This window comes from Uloborus diversus, chromosome 10 (genome assembly GCF_026930045.1).
Source record: "Uloborus diversus isolate 005 chromosome 10, Udiv.v.3.1, whole genome shotgun sequence".
Lineage (NCBI taxonomy): Eukaryota > Metazoa > Arthropoda > Arachnida > Araneae > Uloboridae > Uloborus > Uloborus diversus.
This window is the reverse complement of record NC_072740.1, coordinates 71,373,462-71,397,870: the sequence shown is the minus strand read 5'-3', so window position 1 is coordinate 71,397,870 and position 24,409 is coordinate 71,373,462. Positions and strand designations below refer to the sequence as shown.

General features: G+C 35.6%; 1 protein-coding gene across 1 annotated transcript in view; it reads right to left on the bottom strand.

Annotated features, from left to right (window-relative positions):
- Positions 1-24,409, bottom strand: part of LOC129231406 (uncharacterized) — a 65,259-nt gene that overhangs the window by 9,535 nt on the left and 31,315 nt on the right. Inside the window, exons 2-3 of the mRNA XM_054865713.1 lie at positions 17,811-18,015; positions 246-596 (exon numbers count right to left, since the gene is read on the bottom strand). Of these exons, the coding sequence (XP_054721688.1) occupies positions 246-596; positions 17,811-17,889 (430 nt within the window). The 5' untranslated portion in view covers positions 17,890-18,015. The remainder of the gene's footprint in view (positions 1-245; positions 597-17,810; positions 18,016-24,409) is intronic.

Sequence of the window (24,409 nt, the reverse complement as noted above, 5' to 3'; positions counted from 1 at the left end):
AGTATCTGCAGAAATGAATTTTTGGGATGAAACGCGTGTTGGGACTCCATGCTAACAATAGGAAAACGCTGGAATTTGACGTTTCTTCTTCTTCTTCTTCTTCTTCTTTTTTTTTTTTTGCTTTATTTTCAGCGGAAACCAAATAAGCAAGCTTGTACAATAAAGCTAAAGTACAATAGATAAAATGCAAAGAGAAAAATATCTACATACTGCCTTTTACTTTCTCAGGACAGCATAGTACTTACTGCTAAAAATGCCATCTTTGTAGCGTTGCTTCCTTAACTCCTCCAACTGCTTATTTCGCAATTCAGCAATGTCAATTTCTTCTTTAACCATTATCTTAGGCCCAGGAGTGCTTTGGGGACCTAAAGCCATCACTTGCTCTACTTGATCCACTGAAGGCCAAATGCCATTGATGAGAGGTAATCTCCGAGGTCCATCTCCGTATACGCTTTGCCTTGTACCGTAGGCATCGGGATTGCTTCCCCAATTGAAGAGGCCCCGTTGGTTCTGCGATTCAGAATCTTTGGTTCGATTCAGAAAGTACCTCTCTTTGTAAAAATGAGGCTCTGTACGCCTTCTGGAATGAAGTGAACCTAAACATAGAAAACAATCGTGTAATTGACCTATTTAATTTTACCAGTGATATCTTAATTTTAATTACACGTGAAAAATGAGCAAGAAATGAATGCATAAAATATCAAAGCTTTTTAAAACAGGACTTTCACAGATATATACATGTTTTCAATTTCTAATACAAACTTTTACCTTTTGTCGGATGTTTTTTCATCCAAAGCTCACTTCTTTTGCATGGAAAAAGGGACTTTGTAACCCCGAAACATGTGTAGGCAATTTTCCTGCTAATTTGTGCCTTAAGACGTCGTTTTATATTCTTTTATTTTTCAAGCACAAAGGTATTTATTTAATTCTTAAAGTATGGCATTGTCTATTTCAGCGGTTCCCAAACTTTTTAGGCAACAGAACCCTTAGTAATTTACTTTTATTTTAAGGAACCTCATTTTTGTTTATGACTAAAAGACAAAATGTTAACGATCTAGGAGTCAAGCGATAAAGATGAAAAATGACCATTATTCGATTACTTGCTTTTGCGTAGAAGAGACGATTGATTTTCGTATTTTGACAGATTAACACGTTTTATGGTGCGCTGAACCTACCTTAATATAACTGGAAACTATCTGTCCGTCTGTTTGTGTTTAACATGTATTTGACTTTCTTGAGGGCGATCTAACTCAAAATGTAATGAATGGAATTGAAAGAAACTTGATATGCATGTGCATCTCCAAGTGAGCTGGTGTTGGTTAGTTTTGGCACTAATCTCTTCAGAGGTTGATCCAATCGAACGTATTTCCCTTTTAGCGTGACTGCTGCCTGTCCAACAATAACACAAGGATTCGTATAAAAATGTGTGCACATATGTGCCCCATTGTAGTACCTCAATGGGAGAAGTACAGATAAATGTTTGCTACTAATCGTTTCTAAGGGATGACACAGCAGAATGATTTTCTCGTCAAGCAATACTACTTATATCTCGGAAAATAACTCAAGAATTTCAAATGAAATCTGAAATACAAGCGGACATCAACTGAATCATTTGTAGATTCGCCTTTGGAATTGGCGCTTATTGCTCTAGAGAAGGAGGTTGAATGCTTTTGTCGTCCAGTATTACTGGTATTCTCTTTCATGATTCAGTGCCTGTGCATTATTATAACTGTGGCCAAGACACTTAATCTATCCAACTTGGTTGAGATGATACATAAAATTGAAATTCCTCAAATACAGCAAATTGCACCAACCTGACATATATAAATAGTTAAGTTCAAAAGTCACTATGAAACTGAATTGTAGTAAATGCGATAATACATCAGTATCGATTGCTCATATGAAATACAGAAAGTAAAAAGTTTCGTTATATACTCATCATACTTCACTGCACATTCCAGGGTCCTCTGCGAAGAGGGATTTAGCATGGCACAAACAGAATGGCTCCCTATGACCATAAGGGCCCTGATCCGAATACAAAAATGCACATGATAAATGTTTTATACAGTTCTGTGATAGACAAAGGGATCCCAAATATGCATTTACCGGCCCCCAAACCTAAAAATCTGCCACTGGTCCTACGTACGTACCACACGGATAGTTTTAAAGGGAGTTAGTTTTTAAGGGATCTTCAAGACAGCTATTATGTTTTTTTTTTCCTTAATCCTGACTAGGAGCTAAGCAACACCAGCCCACTACCCCCACGGGTATTGATTTAGGACGGAACTTTGGAAGACTTTGACCGCAACTGATTGAACGTGCACTAGTCAAATAAGCGCACATGGAGGATCTTCAACCGTTGTCGCATATTATGTAACTATATACCGAAAGAAACCTTTTAAAAAATTATGAGGCAGCATGAATCAAAAATTACTAGCACTAATTTGAAATAAGAACTATTTTTGAAAACTTAATTTTCTCATGCAATTGTTGCAATAGTTACAATTATAACTGTCCCTGTAACAAATTACACATGAAGAATGAAATTAATTCATTGTAAAACTGACAATAGCTATAAATTTTTGCTTTATGTCGGAAGGTTTAGTACGTACAGCAGTATCAGATTCCAATAACTAAATTTGTTTTCTTGGTACGCATAAGCTGGAAAGCTTGTTTTGCATTGATAACCGAATAAACGTCCAATAACGAATGTTCCGTTTCAACACAAACCAAATTTTATTGAGTGAAACTGTATCAGAAAATTGATTTCAAGCAGATGAAGTCTGAAGTGCAATTATAATTCATTTTCGGACATGGACAGTATCTTAGGTTTCTCAAATGAATAGTAATGGTTTTAATATCACGAAATAGTTGCACTGTGTTTTCTTCATAGAGATTTTTTCTGGCAGAAATTCCCTTTCAGACAGCAAAACATTCTGTTCTGTTTAAAACTGTATTTAGACAGGGAACACAAAAATCCAGCTTTATTTTTAAAGTCGTTATTTTGTCTTTCACAACAAATGTGGTTACTGTTTCCCTTTGAGTGAAAATAGCCACTTCGTTCAGTTCACCGAAAAAGGCGACAAAATGTTTATCAGCCTTTGTTCCTCGTGTGGAACATTGAAAACAGGTGAAAATATTAATGCCTTTTGCTCCAGTTGAAAAACTCTCATTTCATCCTAAAAGAAGTGAATTGTGTTGCCTACCCATGTCTTCATAAATCTTGCTAAATAGTCTTGACTGGGAGAAAACGAGATTTTGTATAATGCACTATTTCAAAAGTTTCATCAAAAACTTTCCTGAAGTCAGATGCTAGTTACTTGATTATGCTAGCATAGCGATGCAAGACACTGGGACGATTACTATCTCAGTTTGGAGCGATATTTTAGATTCTTGATGTTGATTATTTCATTTTTCTTGAAATTAGTGAAAAATAAATTTATGAAATGACTAACTCATGGCGGAACCCTTCTTATATTTCGGCCGAACCCAAGGGTTCCGCGGGGACTTTGGGAAACGCTGGTCTATTCATTTCTTTATTTTTTGAAAACATTATTGTTTCCCGTCTTATTTAGATATTGTCGAATATTTCTACTTTTTCGACATTTTCCAGTACACACAGACATATATATATATATATATATATATATATATATATATATATATATACACTGCTCAAAACAATTAGGGGAGTAAGCAGAAAAGTGAAGAAAACCGCACGAGACAGCCACGTATTGGCATACAATGGATAGTACGCGCGTATCAAAGTACGCAATACAGAAAAAAAGACGTAAAAAATTTGGAATTAAGGTTTAATTCTTTAAAAATATGGGAAAAACATGAAAAGATTATTTGGGGCAACAATTTGGTTACTTGTAAACGATAATTAGACATGAGGCAAGAGCTTTAATAGGGCGTGTGGTCTCCTCGAACAACTAAGACTGCTGCACACCTGTTTGCCATGGATGCAATGAGGTTATCGATCTGACTTTGGGGAATACTGTCTCCCTCCTCAAAAAGTGCAATCTCCAAGTCTGAAACAGTAACAGGCGGCCTTGGTCGCGCAGCAATGCGTCGTCCGAGCATGTCCTAAACATGCTCGATTGGATTCAGGTCAGGAGAGCACGCTGGCCATTCCATATGCTGTAATGCTTCAGCTTCAAACATGTTCTCCACCAGAGGAGCTCTATATGATCGGGCATAATCATCCTAGGAAACAAAGGAATCTCCAAGGTCTCCACCTTAAGGGATGACATGAGGTCGCAGTATCTTGTCGGCATACTTTCGGTCCGCCAAAGTGCCATTCCGAATGACATGCAGGCCCGTACGTCCGCCTATGATGATTCCACCACATACCATCCAACCAGGTCGTCAGTTTTGTGACCTTTCACGAACGAATGCAGGATTATTTCGAGTGCCCCTGTCCCTTCATACAGGAACACGTCGGGTGTCACACTCGAGACTGAATCGAGACTCGTCTGTATACAGCACTTAGCTCCAACCATGTTGCTCCCAATCTCAATGTTCAGCAGCCCATCTTCTTCGGACCACACGGTGGCATGAGGTAAAGGGAATGCAGACCACTGGACTACGTGCATAGAACCCCCCCCCCCCTTCATGAAGCCGATTACTTACTGTTTGGCTGGCCACCCTTCGTCCTGTAGCCAAGCGCAACTGTCTTTGCAGCTGCGTAGCATTCTCTGTTTTGTTTCGAAGGGCTGTAAACCGTATATACCGGTCATCAGTTGTTGTAGTGGAGCATGCCAGCCTTGCCCTGGTCGACGTTTAGCATTTCCTTGGAATCGATTCCACAGCCTCGTAATAACACTTCTGGCGACTCCAACAGCGTTCGCGACACTACGTTATGTTTGCTCGGATTCCAGTCTGCCAATAACACGCCATGCCATGCCATGCCATGGATTCAGGTATATCACATTGTTGAGTCATTCTCAAGTAACCTTGTCTCAAAAACAAATACTGCACAATCGAATTTCACAGTTACAGCAATACAACAGACGTTTTTGGATTATCCCGATTTCTGTCCTTATCTCCTTTTTCTGGTTTTTGACGTCATGAACTTTGATTTTCATATAAAGTTTTCTTGATCCGTTTCCTGGTAAGCTTTAAATTACGGATGATTCGTTTTATGTTACTTATTGGTATACATCATTGCGTAATTTTGTTAAAACCATGTGCTCCCCTAATTGTTTTGAGCAGTCTATATATATACACTGCTCGACATTGAAAATGCAACACCAAGAAGGAGTGGTCATAAAGTGATGAAATTTGGAAACAAGACATAGACAGCAAGGAATAATTAGTGATCTTAATTTCAAAATGATAGGCAGAATACAGAGCGAGAACGGCGTCGGCTCAGTAGGATGTAGGACCACCGCGGACAGCGATACACGAAGAAACACGTCTAGGCATAGAGTCAATAAGGGTCAGGGTGTTGGAAAAGGAGAGTGGGACCGTGTCTTTGATCTTCCAGTTTCGCCGCTTCGTGGCTAAAGGAGGGGGGAAACGGCCGTCTCTGACGTCATCCTGGAAGCACTGACTTGCGTATTTCCATAGCTCAATACTGGTTTGCATCTTCAATTTTAATTTTTCTGCTCGCACTGTTTATCGCACGGGCTCCCCTTGCCCGTGCCCTGGGCATGACATTTCCAAGAAACAGGAGAATTTTTCATACTTTATTTAAATTATTTTTCAAAAACTATCCCAGTGCTTTGAAATAAATTCTTTAATTCTTAGTATTCCTTCCTATATTGTTTTCCCTTTTTCGTTCGGTGAGGGGGGGGGTGTAGTTTATAATGAATTTAAAACACAGAAGCAAAAATGAAATAACTAATGACGAAAATTAAGAGCAGCTGCAACATAGATTTTGGTATAATTGGAGAAAAAGGGATCAGACAGTGTGATAGGGCGGACGGGCCCGCCGACCGATTCGCCCTCAGTGCACCTTCGTTATTATTACTTTTTTGCATCCTCAAATTTGTGTGACTTCATTTTTTTTTTCATTCTTTTTTTTTTTTTTTTTTTTTTTGCACCCCTTCAATCCTGAGCCTCTTCTTTTTCTTTTTTTTCTTGCTTCCTCAAACCTAAGCTCAGTTTTTCTGTCATCCCTTGAACCTGTGTACCTTCGGTTTATTTATTTTACTTTACTTAATTTTTTACGGACTAAAACCTGTGCGCTTTAGGGGTGTCCCCCCCCCCTTACACCTGTGGGCTTTCGAGTTTTTTTTTTTTTTTTTGAAACCTTTGGGAGTCAAGGTTGGTTCTATCTTGGGGGAATCCTGTCCGCCCCTGAATAGTTATGGATTTCAGAGTGGTTACTTTAAAAATTACCTATGAATTTGAAATGTTATGCACTTTTTTGTTATTTCATAATCAATGATGTTTATTGAATGAAATTATTTAAGAATGTAAATTAATTGGAGATTAAAAAAAATATGCATATATTTGATGACTTGTGCATCTTTTCATTTCAATTCGTATTAATTCGTATCGCTTCATAATTATTTCCGTTTTATAGTTGTGTACCTGAGTGGTTATTCTTTATTTTTTTTTCGAGTTTAAAATCTTCTTATGAAACATACTTACCTGTACACAAGAAGCAAAATATTTAACAAAAATTGCTTAACATAAGTTCGAAATTTCTTCAATTGAGCATCAAGTCGAAAACATGAAAGGGCTGGCGGTGCATCTCTTTGATGTTCAGTTTCGTATAACGCATATTTTTCCATCTAGAGTTGCGCATATATTCTACAAATGCAATTATTTCAGTATATGTATTTATTATAGCTTATTTCATTTATTTGAATCATAAACATCAGTAATTACATAGTTGATCATACTTTGAATGTTCATCAGTGGTATCCATTTGAAAAGTCACAGCCAATAGTTCTTGGAAATATCAGTTTAAAGTAAAGGTTTGATCTTAAAAATATTTCATAGGATAATTTTTTTGAGGGTACCAACCAGCTTCTGATATTCCGTACTTATTCCTCTATAGTTATTTTAATATTCTGCAAAAATATTTTAATATATGTATTTATTGTAGTAATATATGTACACAGCTATTTGCATTTTAAATCAACAGAGTAGTTACAAAATCTTTCCATTATACACGAGTAACAGTACTTGGGAAATATCTGCTTGTAATAACAGTAATTGCTTTAAAAATGCTTCATGAGATATTTAATTACTTTCATAAAAGACGTATAAATGAAGTATTACCATGTGGTAATCAGTTTCTGAGTATTTGTATTTTTCCCTCTATGTTGTTGTATATATTTTATAAATGTAAATATATAACTATTTTGAACTAATATAGTTGCTATATATTATTAAATTCAATCATTGTTCATTGAAAAATTCGTTTTTTACTTCTTAGAATTAATATTAATTTATTATATTATTAATATTAATAATGATTCTTTCTCTCTTCTACAATTTTTTGAAGATAAACTTTAAAGTAAATGAATAACAGTACTTTCTCTTCCAAATCAGGAAAAGGTTTTTTGTAGCAGTTTACGAATTTAATGACTCAAATAGATTACCATTTTCTTCTAATAAAATTATTTTAAGTTGTAGTCAAACTTGGTTTAGTTTCATAATAATTATCGTTTGAAATCACTCATGATCAAGTTTTGTTCTTCCATTTTATTCGAATTCAAAATATTTCTCGTAAAATATGGGTGAGACACTAGTATCAAAGAAGGTAAATTAAGACACGAAGACTTAATTTTTTTTTTTCCAAATTATGCTTTTATGTCCAAAAATAGGAGCGAAGCAATGCCATTTCCTATTGAAATCGTCTTAAAGTGCTCCGCGAGTGCTTCCGGAGCTACGTCACCAATTTCATTCCCCCACAGCCTGTTTCGGGAGATGGTCCAACCCTAGTCACCTCTTTTAAAGACCCTGAATAAGGGTGCGGATGGTGTCCAGAGGGATGACTCTCCATTCCCTTTCAGCCATTTGCCACAGTTCGTCTTCTGAACGAGGCAGGGTTGGAGTCTGCAAACGGCGTCCAATCACATCCCACACATGTTCGATTGGTGACAGGTCAGGAGAGTATGGTGGCCAGGTAAGCATCTGTGTGCCTTGGAGAGAATGTTGGGAGATGCGAGCACTGTAGAAATGGTGTAAACCTTGTGAAAAGTATGCCAAAAAGACTTAAAAATGCTCATCAAGAACAAGGGAATGCATACTAAATATTAGATAATTAGATTAGATTTCACTGTTCGTTAATGTGTCTGTAGTTATGATATCAATAAATAATTTGCTTTTAAAACAGTCTTAGTCTAATAATTTGGCGAGCAATGTATGTTACTTGTGTGTATCGTTATTGCTTTAAGATATTCTGTTCGTTATTTAGGAATCCCCCTTTACCTCATCAGCATAACTGAAATCAGACTAGAGCAGTGGTTCCCAACTGTTTTGAGCATATCACTCCCATCCAGAGATTGATTGGCACCCATCGACACTCACCAGTCACCACCCCTCCCTTCTTCCTTGAAAAAAAAACCATAGCTTAGTAAATCTTAATATTATGGAAAACATAAATGCCTAATTTAAGTTTGAAGTGAAATGTATATGACAAATCAATTTCATCCAAACACTCTTAAATTTAAAATATATAATCAAATAAAAAAATGTACCTTTATTTTCCAAATCGAACTGATAGGTATTTGAAGGGAAATGCCAAATCGGATCATTGACGTAGTTTTCAGAAACGAAGTACATTCTTATGAAATTATTTTCGTTTTTTAAGTTTTAATCTGGGGGAATTAAAAACACTGGCACTTAAAATTAAAAAAAAAAAAAATGAAACTGAAAATTCATATTTTTTTTTTATGGTTGATGAAATACTTCTTTAAGGTTCAATCGAAGTGTGAGGAAGAAGCCCTTGAACTTCAATTTGTTCTTTTTTCCTGGTCTAAACTCTTTATCAATCAGTCTTGTATACGTTTTAAATTTCGATATCCATTAGTCTTTTATTATCATTGTTTTGTCTTTTAAATATTCATTGCCCCGTTCCCCCTCTCGAATTTATCACCCCCCTGAAGAGCTAAATTGCCCATTTGGGAGCGATCGCCCACAGGGCCGTATCCAGAGGGGGGGGCCTGACGGGCCCGGGTCCCCCCCCGAAACCCGAAATGTTTTGTACCGTAAAACAGAAGGTTTTTTTTTTAATTCCTAATGTCAGAAAAGGAAAATAACAAAGTTTTTTTTCTTCTTAATTTTGCTACTGTTCAAAATTTATAATATTTTGCAGAAATACAGAAAAAGCAGTTCTAGTTCTCATTAGCTTCAAGACATACTTCAAATTTAAACCTTTAATTAGGACTTTCTGCTCTCTTTCCCAATTCAATTCAGGGCAGTCCAGGGTTAAAGCAGGCCCTTTGTCAGTTCGGTAGACTTTTCAGTTTGGTAGACTTTTCAAGTCTACCAAAGTCTTTTTTTGGGGGGAGGGGGCCCTCCGTATTGTTTACCCATATTTTCAACCCTAGGTTTAAAAATATTGGGCCCTATTTAAGCTCGGGCCCGGGCGAACAGGTGTTCCTTCTCCCCTCTGTGCACGACCCTGCCCTCCTCCCCCTAAAACTCTTATAAAACTTACACTGTACTGATTTCGAGCCGGGGACTCCCCAAAGGCTGGGCCCCTAGTTTCCGATTAGGAGAGTATCTTGTTACCAAGATGTGCCAAATTCAGCTCCTTGATACATCCTGAGTAAAAAATGCAAAAATCACGATTTTCGCGTTTTTGTAGCATAATTTTCAAGATCATTTTTGTGACTGATATGTTTCTTGTCTTGCATTTATTTAATGCCGAATTCAGTATCATGGAAGTTCTTTTGTTATTGCTTGTTTTTTTTCTTACTTCTACTGCATACTGTTAATACAGTAAAACCTTTAAAGTTGACCACCTGTCTAAGTTGACCACTTTTGTCAGGAACGGAATTAGTCCTATCCTACATAATGGAGGAAAACCTCTGTAACTTGACCACCTCTCTATATTGACCACCTGTCTATCTTGACCACTAATATACACCAGCTTTGGTTTGGAGTATTGTAAAAAACCCTTTGTAAGTTGACCACTTGGCAAAAGCATTAGATTGTACTAAAAGTTTATTCAGTTATGCGTCAAATAAGCACAAATAGACATTTAAGAAAAAACCTATGAATATTTATGTTTCCATCGAAATACATTGGGCTAATCTTAAGTAATGCGCCTAACTTGAATAAGGAGTTATTTTGTTGATAAGTAGATTACCGCGGTTACAAATGTACAAGAAAAAATCAAATGAAGAATTTGAGTCACTTTTAACTTGTTATGAATTTTTAGGAATTGTTAATTTCAAGTAAGTAGTTTTTCATAAGCAATGAGACAATTTTTTTTTTTTTTTTTTGATCGCTTTACAGAAATTTTAAATTTATGATACCTTACACGTCATTCTGGTAAATAATCTCTAAAAATATTTAAATAACATTTTTTCTTATTGTTTTGAAGTAATGTTAAACAATTAAAGTGAGTTTAAAATATTCCAATTAGTTAAAAAATGAATGCATGGGGCAAGAAATGACAAAAAAAAAGTTTTCAGTACTACCCTGTACCCTCTATAAGTTGACCACCAAAGTACTGCACCGCAAGCGGTCAACTTACACAGGTTTCACTGTACCTTTAGTATGAGAAAAAAAAAAAAAAACACTTACTCTACTCTCTTTCATTTTCTGCACTACTTGTGATTGAAAAAAAAAAGTTTGTTTCGAGAAATATTTCGTTGCATTTATTTTTAACTTAAAACGGGTGTGTCTTACAAAGTTATAATCATTTTGTAAGACTGTGCAACCAACTTTTGAAAAGTGTGAATAAAGAGCTTCAAATAATTTCACCTGTTCGAGAGTCTTTGAAAATTATTTAAGTTTTTGAAATTCCTTGAAAAGTTCTTCCATTTTGTATCTTATCAAGAAAATAAAGTATGAATTGTCCAAATGGCCAGAATATTACTCTTCCGTTCTTATTTTCTGAATGTCTACACCATTTCTTTTAAACTGTTTTGTACAATTTTCATACTGTAGGGCATTTAATGAAAAAAAAAATGGGGGTAGGGGGAGTGATCAAAAACAAACTTCACTAAAAGTCGATATGAGCAGATGACGAAGTGCTTCTCTTTTCTCCTCTCTCGTTTTTCCTCTCTGTCCATTAAGTTCCATGATTTGTCGAGCAAGCAATTTTTATTTTGTTTGATCTTGATTTGCAAAAGAATGTATAACTTTTAAAAGACTTTGTTTGCCAAGTTTTTTTTTTTCATATTTTTGTGGTCTCAATTACCTAATATAAGGTCTCAAAATACAGATTTTTTTTTCCGAAAATTTCTCGGGGGGAAACCCCCCCCCCCCGGACCCCCTGAAATCATGGATGTTCTACATCCGACTTAAAGGGACACTCTCCTGTTATCCTTACCACTACAAGGTGAATAAGAAAAATAATAAGAAATTAAAATAACAACATCCAAAGAGTGGAATCATTAAAAATCGAGACAAAAAGTCTTCTGTGTTAACATTTTTATGCGTTTGTTGTGTCTATATATACTATATGTGTGTGTGTGTTAGGACAATGTGCTAATCCGGGCCCCTCCCGAAAAAAATTTCTGGATACGGCCTTGATCGCCCACAGGTCGGGAACCACTGGACTTGCAGCTTTTTTTAAATAGTTACGCATTGCAAATGTAAAAAACTAAAACATTCGCCAATAGATGGCGCCAAATACTGGATTGAAAGTACTGGACCGCAGTTTAGTAGAGGAACCCCCTTTGTCCAGTGGTCCAGTCGTAGGAAATAGCGCGCTATAGGTAGCAACGCTACTGTATAGCTACATTTTTTAGTAGTTTGTAGTGTAGCGCACTAGCAAGTAGTTCGATAACCAAAAAAAAAGGAGTTTGTAGCGAACTACTTTTAAACAAAGTTATAAAAAAAAAAAAAAAAACGAATCTGACTGGTGCAAGTCTTACAAAAGTAAAACGTGCACCCACCAAATTCGTAAAACTGAAAATTTTGAGCTGACCTCAGACAGATTATTTTGACGGCTTGCGTTCTATCTGTTGACGCAGTTTGTTTGGTATCGAAATTTTCACATTTCCCCAATATTCACCTTGAATAGAGCATGGCTTAGAAGGAAAAGAGTAAGCGATAACTGCTAATTTAGTACCGCGTTTGTGTTTTCTGGTAACAAAAAATGTCCCGTGGATGAACATTTTAGATATCAATGAAATTATTGTGCCAATATCCACCTGATATGGAAGCTACTGTAAATGCTATTGAAGAGGATGATATTGAACTGCCCTCTGGCCGGCTAACTATAAATATTATAGCGTTGTAGAAATGTATGCTAACGGAAATTTTCCCGTTTCTATACAATTTTTATGAACATACCAGTTATTTTAGACACTTAAAAATACGCCTCAAATTGTTTTAACCCATTTCTTGATTTCAAATTTTCGAATTTTAAACATAGAGAACTCAAATTTTACTGTATTAAAAAAAAAAAGCTTTGTTGCTGAATAAAAACACTTATTAGGATGCACAAAATCAATGGAGGAAAATGGTATGAAATGAAACCGTACAGTACTTATAGTATGTAGCAATAATAAAATGCAGCATTAGAAGAGTACTGTACAGTAGATACAGTAATTATATCCGACGCACTTTTTAGTTGTTCAAGCATATCGAATATCTTTACATTTCTTTAGCTGTCAGAAACTTTCTATTTTTCCTTCCATTTTCACACAAACGTCAAATAAATAGCCCGCTTATGTGAAATTATGTATCATCAACTTCATATTTAGAATGAAAAAGATGCAGAGTGGCGATTTGTACATTGACAAAGAGATGTTTCGACTAGTACGATCTAGTATACGATACTAGTAGTCACTTTCAGTGATGCTAGTTCAGTGAATTCGCGTTTGCTCCAAAATGCGTTACTCGAGAAAAACTAGCTATATACCCATTTCGCGTAAATCGAATCGCGTTGTAGCGCGAGTCCACTGTAGTTTAAAATTGTACATTGAAGAAAAGTAAGCATTCATAGTTATGTTTCACATTTCGGATATTTATTAATATGTATTCGATTATACATACTTGTACCATTTGGGATATTTTTCCTATTTCTTATTTTTTTTCTTTTTTACTGATTGAGTGTTGATATATTAACATAAAAGTCAATTACTAAATATTGTAAGTTTTTGAGGTTATTCGGTAAAATTGAAAAATGCTTTTATTTCATTTTATCAGTGGTATAAGAAAGGAGATGGTGTCCAGGTCCGGACCCCTAACTTGAAGCTCAAAACTTGTTTAAGAAACGTTCAATTTTATGTATATGTTTATGTCTATGTAAAATTTAAATCAAATTATGACTGCGTCTGTTTGCATTTTCCAGTAGCCGAGTTGCACTTCTTGAATTAAATATTCACTGTCAGGAAAGAATAAAACATTTGAAGGTGGAATTCTTTCAACTTTTAAATCTTTTCTTGCGGCGAATATTCGTTAAAAATCGTAAAAAATGTTTGGAATAACGAATTGGCTAATTAAAGGAAAAAAAAATAATTCTTCATTCCATGATCAAATGAGCCAATTTATTAATCTAAATCACTTTTTGAATTTTTTTTTTGCTCAATCCTCAAACGGTGTGTATGTGTATGCTTTTTATTAATCTATTTTTTTTAAAGTAGCGACTACTTTTCAAAAGTAGTTTGTAGTTGCTACATTTTGAAAAAAGTAGTTGTAGTTGTAGTTAACAACTTTTATAATAAAGTATTTGTAGTTCGCTACAAAAAAAAAAAAAAAAAATGTAGTTTTTCCAACCACTGCCTTTGTCACATTTCAGTGTTTTAAACTAGGATTTGCAGGGATGTCCAGCCCCCCAAGGAATACGGCACAATAGAACCCCTATAACAGGGGTTCTCCCTCCAATATAGGGGCCTTACGGCACAACACCCCAAACATTACGAGCAACCCCTCAGAGCGAGAACTTCCTCAAAATAATACTGTCATTGAAATTTTTAGAGGGGGTTGTTTTAAGGAGTATTGTTCTCTCATTTGGGGGGCTGTTGGTTTTGGGGGGTCTATGCAATCTTTGGGGGGGGGGAGGTTGGTGCGCCTTTGTTCCTAGGGGTCACTCCTGCCTTTGATAACATATTTTTATATTGCTGAGATATATTTCTACATTCTCTTTTGATCAATAGAGGGCAGCACTAAAAATAATGCAGTTGTGTGAATGCTAATATATTTAACTCCTTCGATATAAAATGGTTTTTCAATATATTTTCACGTTCAACTTTTTTTTTTTCGAATTAACAATAAGGAAACAACTTTTTAGCAAAAAAGGCTGTTCTGTAAGATTCTGCAGATGATTGAAGTTGGGGTGCACTATTTTCAGCATCAGTCATAGTTAGATTTTTTTCCAATTGCGCAATCAAGGGGTTCAACATCTCAGAATCATTGGTTTAAAGCCTTATTGCCAAAAAAAAAATAGATAAATTTACCTGTGGTATGCCCTTGAACAGGACTGTCAAAGACAGAACGGGAACCGGAGCAAGACCTATCTAGGTGCCTTCTCCCCCTCCCCTCCCCCCCCCAAAAAAATGTTCCTTATATTTTCAGTTCGCAGCAGTTGAACGTTTGTTATTTTAATTATTACATTATTTTACCCGCAATACATCACATACAGAACCAACTTTTCTATCAGTCAATGTAGATAGTTGACAAAAGAGCGACAATTTTGCTTCTTTTACATAGATTATGCTTTTATTCATGAAAACGGAACTGGCAATTTATACTCCACGACGACATTTATTTTATTACTTTTTATACGAAATTTGTTTCCGTCAGTCTCATTAAATTCAAATAGTTTCCAAGTACAGTAATAATTTAATTCGGCCTAAACACAGTGTTTGACCCTACGATCAACTAAATAGCTGAAAGATTTTTTTAAAAAAAGTCAGCGTTTCTGCAAAAAGTCTTCTTTTTACTTGGGTTTCCATTCGAAAATTGTGTCTTTCTTTAAAGATATGGGGGAAGGGGATGTGGGGGGGGGGGGGGGGGGAGATTTTTAGTCAATCTGTGAGCATCGTGGAGCTAAATTCGGCACTGTTGACATAAAAGACAAGAGAAGAATCTATAGCTACTATTCTTTTACATGTAGTAAAATTTCAGACTTAGAAAAAAATGATTATTACATAAAAACAAAATAGTTATGTTGTCGATGCTCACCATGCGGCACCCTCTTCTCATATCTTGGACCCCGCGGCGATCGCACCACTAGCTACCCCCCCCCCCCCCGCCCACTCTGGGACGTGTCAGCCTACCCTTAAAATGGGAAAAATCATACAAAACATGAAAAATCATTAATTGTCGAATGTCTACAACTTTTCCGCTTATTTATAAGTTGCTCGCTTTTATTTATTTATTTACTTTTTAAGTCATTGGAGTGGTGTTGTACTCCACGTTTTAACACTTTCAATGCATTCCTCATTTCAGCACTTAGTTGGAAATGACTCAACATCAAGGAATTCTTAATTTGACTCATCATTTCCATTATCCGCCAGTTTAACTGTAACAATCTGGCAAATTTATTATTGCGTTAATGCAGAAGCTATTGAGATATTTTTATTAGTTTTCATCCATGACTCAAACTCTTTAGATGTCACGTCTGAAGGATTTACCATCATTTTTTCCCCTGTCAACTTTTCTGTAAAATCTTGACTTTCGGAGAAGAACTTTTTGATCACTTTAGCGGAAACCCGATCCTTGGTTCGAAATTTGATTACATTAAGCTATGTAATGATCACATAAAGCGACATTTTGACAGGGAAATGAATATAGAGAAACGGGACCCAGTGATTTTAGTACCGATAAGCGAATGATAACATAAACCGCGATCACATTAAGCGGAGTCTACTGCCTACAGACATGTTAGATAGGATTGTTATGAACGCAGGACCCCCCTCCCCTAGAGAAAGCCAGTCATTTCGAAATTTTTCAGGGGGTGGGGGAGGGACAAAGTGTGTATACTCAATGCAAATTTAATCGAAAAACAGCAAAAATCACTCCTACTTAAAATATTGATTTTTCAAAGCCAGGGGGTGGCATTTGAGCCCCGATGGGTCTACACTCCAGAGAAAATTCTCTCTCTCTCTCTGCGCAAAATAAAAAAACAGCCTAACATTCACATCAAATATTGTAGAAAACAACGCAGAAAACTATTTACTTAAAAAAGGATTGCGCGTTTAAGGACTATAAATACTCGTAGAAAGGAATTAATCCTAACACTTCTCCTTACGGCAAGTTTTTCATCGGCACGTTTAAATTTGTTGAAGGACGTTTTTACAAAACTCTAAGATGATCCTTTGCAAGAGCTTAGGCTGAAATATAACAAAATGACAAAAAGCATGTTATGGCATTAAGGAATTATATATGCTTTATGAAAATTTAAGAGTGCCCATTCTCTCAAGAACAATGGCGCACGCGCATCACGCCACTCCATCTCAAGACACGCCTTTAATTACACCACTAAGAAATTCAATCCACTGCTCAGTTTTTAGGACTGAAGTCGTTGCCGTAAAAGAGACACTTAGGGCGTTGATACCCGAAATTGCATCTGCAGACATTTGAACCTCCAGATAGAAGATAGCCGCCTTAGAGCAGGAATTAGTAAATGGAGGGAGCAAGTAAAATCATTGGCTTAGCAAAAACTGAGGCAAAGACCTCAAGTCACGTGACTCAACAACGACGAATGGTTTAACGTTTTGCGTGAAATTAGCGGAAGATACCCGATTTCTTCCAATGTTTTTCTTTAAAATCTATCACATGACTTGGGGCCTCTGCTTCACGGATGAAAGTCTTCACTCCCTCCATTTTATCTCTTTTCGGTGATAGCAGCAGTGCTATTCAGCATCTGAGCAACTGAACTACAGTCTACAGTCAGTGATGGAACATCCATGTCAGACCTAAAGGTACTACTCTCAGAACAGTGTAGGATATTTCTTCAATGGTTTCCTTCACACATTGGTCTTCCTGGAAACGAAACTGCTGACATTTTTGCACACGAAGACATCCATAGTTTTTTTAATCTCTTGTGGAATTCTAACCTCTGCTGAGATATAATCACAAATAAAGACCTCTAATCAGGCAATGTCGAAATTACTCAGCTATTCTCCTGGTATTCTCAGACTCTTCTCTGGCAGTCGCCTCGCATTTAACTGTGAGAAATCTGCTCAAGTCAGAGTTAGCAGACTCAGGAATGGTCATATCGGGGACTCTCACATATGTCAATGGGGAAAAACTTCTGTAAGTTGCACTAAATGAACTTAAGTTTAGGCCTCCCCTTCCCACCATTGAAACTATATGGGGGCTTCTGTATGAGGACCTGATATCTAATTCTCAACTTAGCGTACGATTTTTTAAAGATTCACGAACTCTTGGACTTTTGAATAAACCTTCTGGAATAAGCAGCAACAAGAAATTCTCCTATTTCAAACGAAACATCGTGGTAAAAGGTCAAGCATCAAGTTACCTCAGTCATACTGCACTTATCTCGGATCAACTATTTTCAAAAAAAAAAAAAAAAAAACATCAGTTATTGAAATCGTAATTGTATAAATATAATTATTAGTTGATGATCCAATTATATTTTGCTCCAAACAACTTAATATTTTGCGGTACATAAGAATGTCAGATACAAAGGAAAATTTATATTCAAATCAAAAGTCTCTTCCTAGTCTGCATCGTTGAAAGTACTATTTGCTTACCATTGTGAATAGGCACGCACTCTGGTGCCGCCTCCGTCCACACATTGTTGACGCAATAAGCTACAGATTTGCCCCTCATGACGTAGCCGGGATGGCACCGGAAATGTACTAGTTCTCCATTCCGGAAAATGAAGCTCAACCCATTGTCTGGGGGCTCTAGGTGCTGGACAATTTAAGTTGTTCCAAGATGATGCTTGTAAAGAACCTAGAAATCATAAAAGTATGACAAATATAAGATTTTATTGATGCTACTTCAAAGTTTAATCTGCGATTATAATATACATTGAATGATTCATTTTCCATAGTAACTATGCGCGGACATTTTTCAAGGACAAAAGGTTAAAAAGAAAATTTTTCTTAAAAATTAAAAATTGTGGCGCTTCCAATGATTATGTAAAAGGGTTTTGAAAAATTTTCAAATGACTTGATTAACAGGTTGAGCCTAATTTATTTCCAGAAAAATAATGTTTATTAATTACACTGACAAAAAAACTTATTCCAGAATGTAGTCGCGATCGACTAAATATGGGCGGTCGATCGCGATTGACGAGTTGCCTACCGCTGCATTAAATGATTAACTCATTCACCCAACTGTATTATGTTTATGCGTGAGATAGAGAGCGAGATTGAAAAAAACATGATGATAAAAAAATGCAGATACTGAAACGCAAGGCCGCAGAGTGCCAAGGCGGGCCCTTTGCCAGTTTTGTCACCGGGACACTCCCCCCCCCCCCCAAAAAAAAAGAAGAAAAAAGAAGAAAAAAGAAAAGGGGGGGAAAAGAAAAAAAGGAGGGGGGGGAATAGAAAAAAAGTGGAGGGGAAAAAAAACCTGCTTACTAGAAAACAATTAACTCTATTTTAAATGCCACAACAGTAAATATCAAAAGAGTAAATTTTACTTATCTTTACGTTTTCTCTTATTCGGAGTCCCCCCCCCCCCCTTTTTCTCTTTCTTTTTTCTTTCCTTCTTTTCTTTCTTTCTTTTTTTTGCGTCAGTGTCGCCCCCCCCCCCCCCCAAGGCCCGGGCCCCTGGTTTCCGACGAGGCTGACATGGCCTCTCGACGGGCCTGCTGAAACGTGATTGAATTTGTAGCAGGAAAAGAAAATGAAAACTAATATCATTTTAAGCAGAGGAAATTTCAATTACGCTTTAAAAATCTCGAGATTTTTATTTTGGTTCGGCCTGAATGAGAAAAATTCATATCGGCTATATCTCTCGGTACGGTAAGATGCAATACTACCTTGAACTTCATATGCTTTCTGATCATTTTTACATTAGAATAGACCATGTAAGTGTAAGACAAATACTTAAAGAATTTATGTAATTCAAAAACTAAACGTAGAGAAAAGCCCATTCTGATAAAATGATAACAAGTGAAATTTTTGGGTTTGGTTTGTCTCGATTCTTCATTTTCCATTTTTTCTTTATTTCCTTACTTTTCTTTCTCATGGGATTTGACCTAAGAACTCCAAATTACTTAGAGACGTTACGCTTGTAAATAAAATAGAATGCTTGAGTTGGAGGCCAAGTCACTGGAGTTCAGGCAAACGGACAAAGCACACGCCACCAAAAAATGATGATCTACGGGACGTGATAAAGAAAAGTGGACACCCACTGGAACTCTTGGAGGCGTTGCACGTTCAAAGTGTGTTAGCTGACAAATTGAAAATTTAATACCTAGGGTATTGCTCTGGAGATGGCTGAAGAAAAGGTTTTTGCTTTCATGAAGCCCAACCTTTTGCCATTTGTTTGTCTACATGACGTCCAACCCATCTGTGGGAGGTGTCAAAAAAAAAAAAAAAAAAAAAAAAAATGCCGTAGTTGCGCCAGAAATCTTCAGTAATCTTGCAATGATATTATTGTTTTGGTGCTTTCGTATAAAATATGAAATCAATAATTTTTTCGAGAAAATGTGTTTAAAAATATGCTGCTTCGAAAAAAAGTTAGACTTGGAGCAGTCCACCCCAAATGCAAAGTGTTTGGACTATAGGAATTAAGTGAGGAGAGTTCGTTCTTTTAATGTCAACCTACACTATTTCCAAAAATATTTTTTTTTAATAGTACGATTTAGTGTCGGACAGTTGGAGTTGGAATTGAGCTTTTTCAGGGCACATACCGATAATAGACAATAGTCATATCAAGAGAATATTATCAAATTCTAGGAAGAAAAACATTCGGCACCTGATCTAGGGATGTCCATCCTCTCGAGAGCAATGACACCCCCCCCCCCGATACCACAAAGACCCCCCAAACTGGAGTGCCCCCACAATGGAAAAATACCTCAGACCATTACCTTAAAAACTTAAAGGCGCAGTTTGCGTCATGATCCTCTTGGTGAGCATCCCTGCCTGGTTAAATTTTCATCGTTTTTTTCTTTCTATGTTTTATGTCCGTTTAAGGTGAATATCAATCAAACATATAATGAGGGTCGGTTTTGTTGAATGATTTCAACCCAAAGGGAAAAAAATGTTGAGAAAAGTTATTAAAAATATATATATATATATATATACATCGGCACAACTTCTGTTGTTAGAGGTTATAATGTATTGCTGATAATTTTGTAGCTTGTTTCAGGAATAATTTTTTTGCAAGTTTATGTAATTCATTTTTCAGTTTCTAGTGTGCTATATGATAAATCCTGATTTTTTAAAAAAGTTCTCCAAATTATGAATGATATTTCGGGATGAAATCTATGGGGTTTGGTTCGTGTGGTTTCTTGAAAATGAAAAAGAACCCCATACCAGAAGAAAATATTGCCAATATGACAGCATCTATTACATTTGTCCCACCCAAATAATGGGCCAAAAATGTTGACATTTCATGCACAAATAATGGAAGAAGAAGATCATGTGTAAGACGTCAAGGAAGCTGTTTGTTCAATTTGTTAAAAAGATTGCAGGCAAATACATTTTTCTCTAAATATCCCGAAATAGCTGCTGTAGGTAAGAAAATAGTGAAAAAATTGTCTCCACTTAGAAGGAAGAGAAGAAGATGGATGATATTCGTCGAGTCTAAATTTTCGACATAGAAATGTCCTATTTTTTTTCATGTTTTCGCTCTGTTTTGATTTATTTTTAAGTACCCAATACATTTTGAGGGTTAAAATCTTCAAAAGGTACGCCAGGGCCGTAGCCAGATAGGGCAATGAAGCCGCCCCCGCGCCCCTCCCAAAGTTCTTAACGTGATGTATAAGCAATGTGAAGAAAAATAATAAACATAGTTTTTATATGGTGATTTTGTAATTTATAAACAGTTAAATTTGACATGAGTCAGAAATGCCAAAAAAAAAAAAAAAAAAAAGTGAAGAGAGTTTAACTCTTATTAGTTGCAAAGCATATTTTTATGTTTTAGAAGAAACATAAGTTTCATGCACATAAAGTGTAAAGCAATTCATGATAATTACCCACTCAGAAAGTTTATCATAGCAAAATCTGTTATCTCGTATGAAAATTTACAAAACACCTTTTGATTGCATTTAAGATTGCCAATAAGCGTGGAAGTTGTTTTCTAGATTTAATGTAATTGCGAATTTTATTTTAAAAATAGTGAAAAACAAGATGGACAGTGCGAAACAAAGAAAAGGTTGAAATATTAATTGAAGACATTTTTTTTTCAAAGAAAAATTTTCTCTCCCTCTCAAGTTGTGTAGTAGTGTACGAGTATCTTTATGTAAAAGATGTAGCATAATCTGATAATTTATATTGTTGCATTTCAGCACAATCTTAAACCCGCAGGTAAACTCCTAAAGACTTGAAGCTGGGACATATAATATTTCCCTTCCTCTTCCAAGTAAAAAAAGGGAACCCTTTAACAAATTACATATGTGCAAACAATTGATACTTGATTAAAAAAATATGCGTTTCTTTAGTGACAACTATTGAAATTCGTAATCAATTCAAAAGACTCGAACATGATTTTGAATATGATAATATTCGGACATGAATAAATGAAAAGAGGGCTAAAAAATGAAATATAAAAAGGGAAAGAGGGTTGAGAAAAATTTGGGTGGGGAGGGGTAAGAATTTGCGCCATTGAACTTTGGGGGGGGGGGGGGGGTGGGCACCCCTGTTCAAAAACTACATTCATGGTGGCGCTATAATTTTCAAGCAAATACTTGGATAAAAAATATTGAAGATGAAAATAATAAAACCCTGAAACTTTAAATATTAGAAGAAAAAAGATATTGGACTATTTTCTTCGCTAAAATGTCGGTTGGTTTTTATGTTAGGAAATTTCTTAAATACTTCACGATCCTCTTGCTTATCATGAGGAAATATTCTGAAAAAGAATTGTAAAAAAAAAAAAAAAAAAAAAATTCAAAGCTTCTGCACGAAAACATATAATCATGGCTATCACTTCCCTCTAAATCAACCTTTCTCTACCTTTTAAGATCCTGACACCAGTAAAAATTTATGAAAAAAATTCGCGGACCGGTTTTTCTTTTCTTTTTACTACATGAATTTAACAAAGAGTTTTTAGAGAGAGTAAAGAGAAACTCTTATCAAACTTTACCAGGACCAGTTATGAAGATGCAGTAACGCAACTTAAGTATAGGAATTTTAATATGTTTTGCTTACAACGGTAATTAAATGCAAAGATAAGTAGTCGACTCCCGCTACAACGCGATCCGACTTACGCGAAATGGCTATAACACGAGTTTTTCAGGAGCAACAAATTTTAGAGCTAAATCGAATTTCTCGCTCTCAACACGAAAATATAGTAAAATCTGTAAAGTTGACTACCTTTGTAAGTTGACCACCTGTCTAAGTTGACCGCTTTTGTCAGGAACGGAATTAGTCCTATCTTATATAATGAAGGAAAACCTCTGTAACTTGACAACCTCTCTATCTTGACCACCTGTCTATCTTGACCACTAATATACACCAGCTTTGGTTTGGAGTATTGCAAAAAACCCTTTGTAAGTTGACCCCTTGTCAAAAGCATTAGATTGTACTAAAAGTTTAATCAGTTATGCATCAAATAAGCAACCAGACATTAAAAAAAATAAATAAATAAATAGCCAAACTTCATTAAGGAGTTATTTCGTTGAAAAGTATATTACCATTGTTACAGATGTACAAGAAAAAATCAAATGAAGAATTTAAGTCACTTTTGACTCGTTATGAATTTTTAGGAATTGTTAATGTCAATTAAGTAGTTTTTTCATGAGCAATGAGATTTTTTTTTTCTTCGATCGATTTACAGAGATTTTAAATTTGTATGATAATTTACGCATTATATTTATTCATTTAATTTATTATTCTGGTAAATAATCTCTAAAAATATTTAAAAGCATTTTTACTTATTGTTTTAAAGTAATGTTAAACTATGAAAGTGAGTCTAAAGTATTCCAATTAGTTGGAAAAATGAATGCATGGGGCAAGAAATGACAAAAAAAAAAAAAAAAAAAAAATGCTTTCGTTACTACCCTCTATAAGTTGACCACCTGTCTAAGTTGACCACCAAAGCACTGCACCGCAAGTGGTCAACTTACACAGGTTTCACTGTATTAGGAAAGGAATCATGATGCTAAGTTTCGGCTTAGTTATTCACTACTAAACATTGACTTCGTGAATGTACTTTCATCCTTTCAGCATCACTGACTGCGCAAGTTCCCACACACCGCATTATAAACAAAGCTTTATTTCGTGTGTATAATCACCACTCCTCATTTATCATGTATTTATTCTAAATATGAAAGGTGATGAAATATTGTAGCACCTAGGCACGTTGTTTCACCTAAAGTTTGAAGATGAAAACAAAAAGCGAAAGTTTGCGACAGTATAAGAAAAGTTAAAGATTCTTGATACGCTTTAACAACTAGAAAGTGGATAGAAGGTAACACGACAATAAGGTATGGAGTGAATCTTTCATACATATAATTAAAAGTCAAGAGAAGGCAATCCGTATAAGTCCAGACCTTAGTTTTAATATGAAGCTCGCAGAGTAATGTTTAAGCAAAATGCAAACAATATAAAATTGGAAGCTGCTCTTGTATTGTAGAGAATAAAGACCCTGAAAGAGGGGTGTCAGCATAGATTTAAATGTTATAAAAGCAAATGCAAAGCTACTGTAGTGTACTTAAAAATATATTAGAATGACGATCAGATTACGTAGCATAAATCATCATCTTCAATTTTTAAGTTATAAATGAAACTTATTGTATTTACTGTATAGTACTCTTACAGTGCAGTGTTTAAATAATGCAGCTTTTTTAAAAATACGGTAAAAATTTAGCTCTTTATGTGAGTATCGATAAGTCATAGTTAAAAAATGGTCTAAAACACTTTTAAAGGTGTTTAAAAATTTCTAAAATGTCACATACACAACACTTTTCCACAACGCGAAATTTCGACTTACGCGAGGAGTCTTGGCACGCATCCCTCGCGTAAGTCGGGATCCGACTGTAATCATTTTTGGTATTATACATAAGTAAATAAGTCTTTAAGGAAAAAAAAATCACGAAAAATAATCGAAAATTAACGTTTGAAGAAAATTGGATAAAGGTTATGCGAATTTCCTTTTAATAAGAATATTCTTTAACATGGAGTCTCCGAGGGGCGAGGACCGGTTAAATTGTCCCGTGGCCGGAGGAACG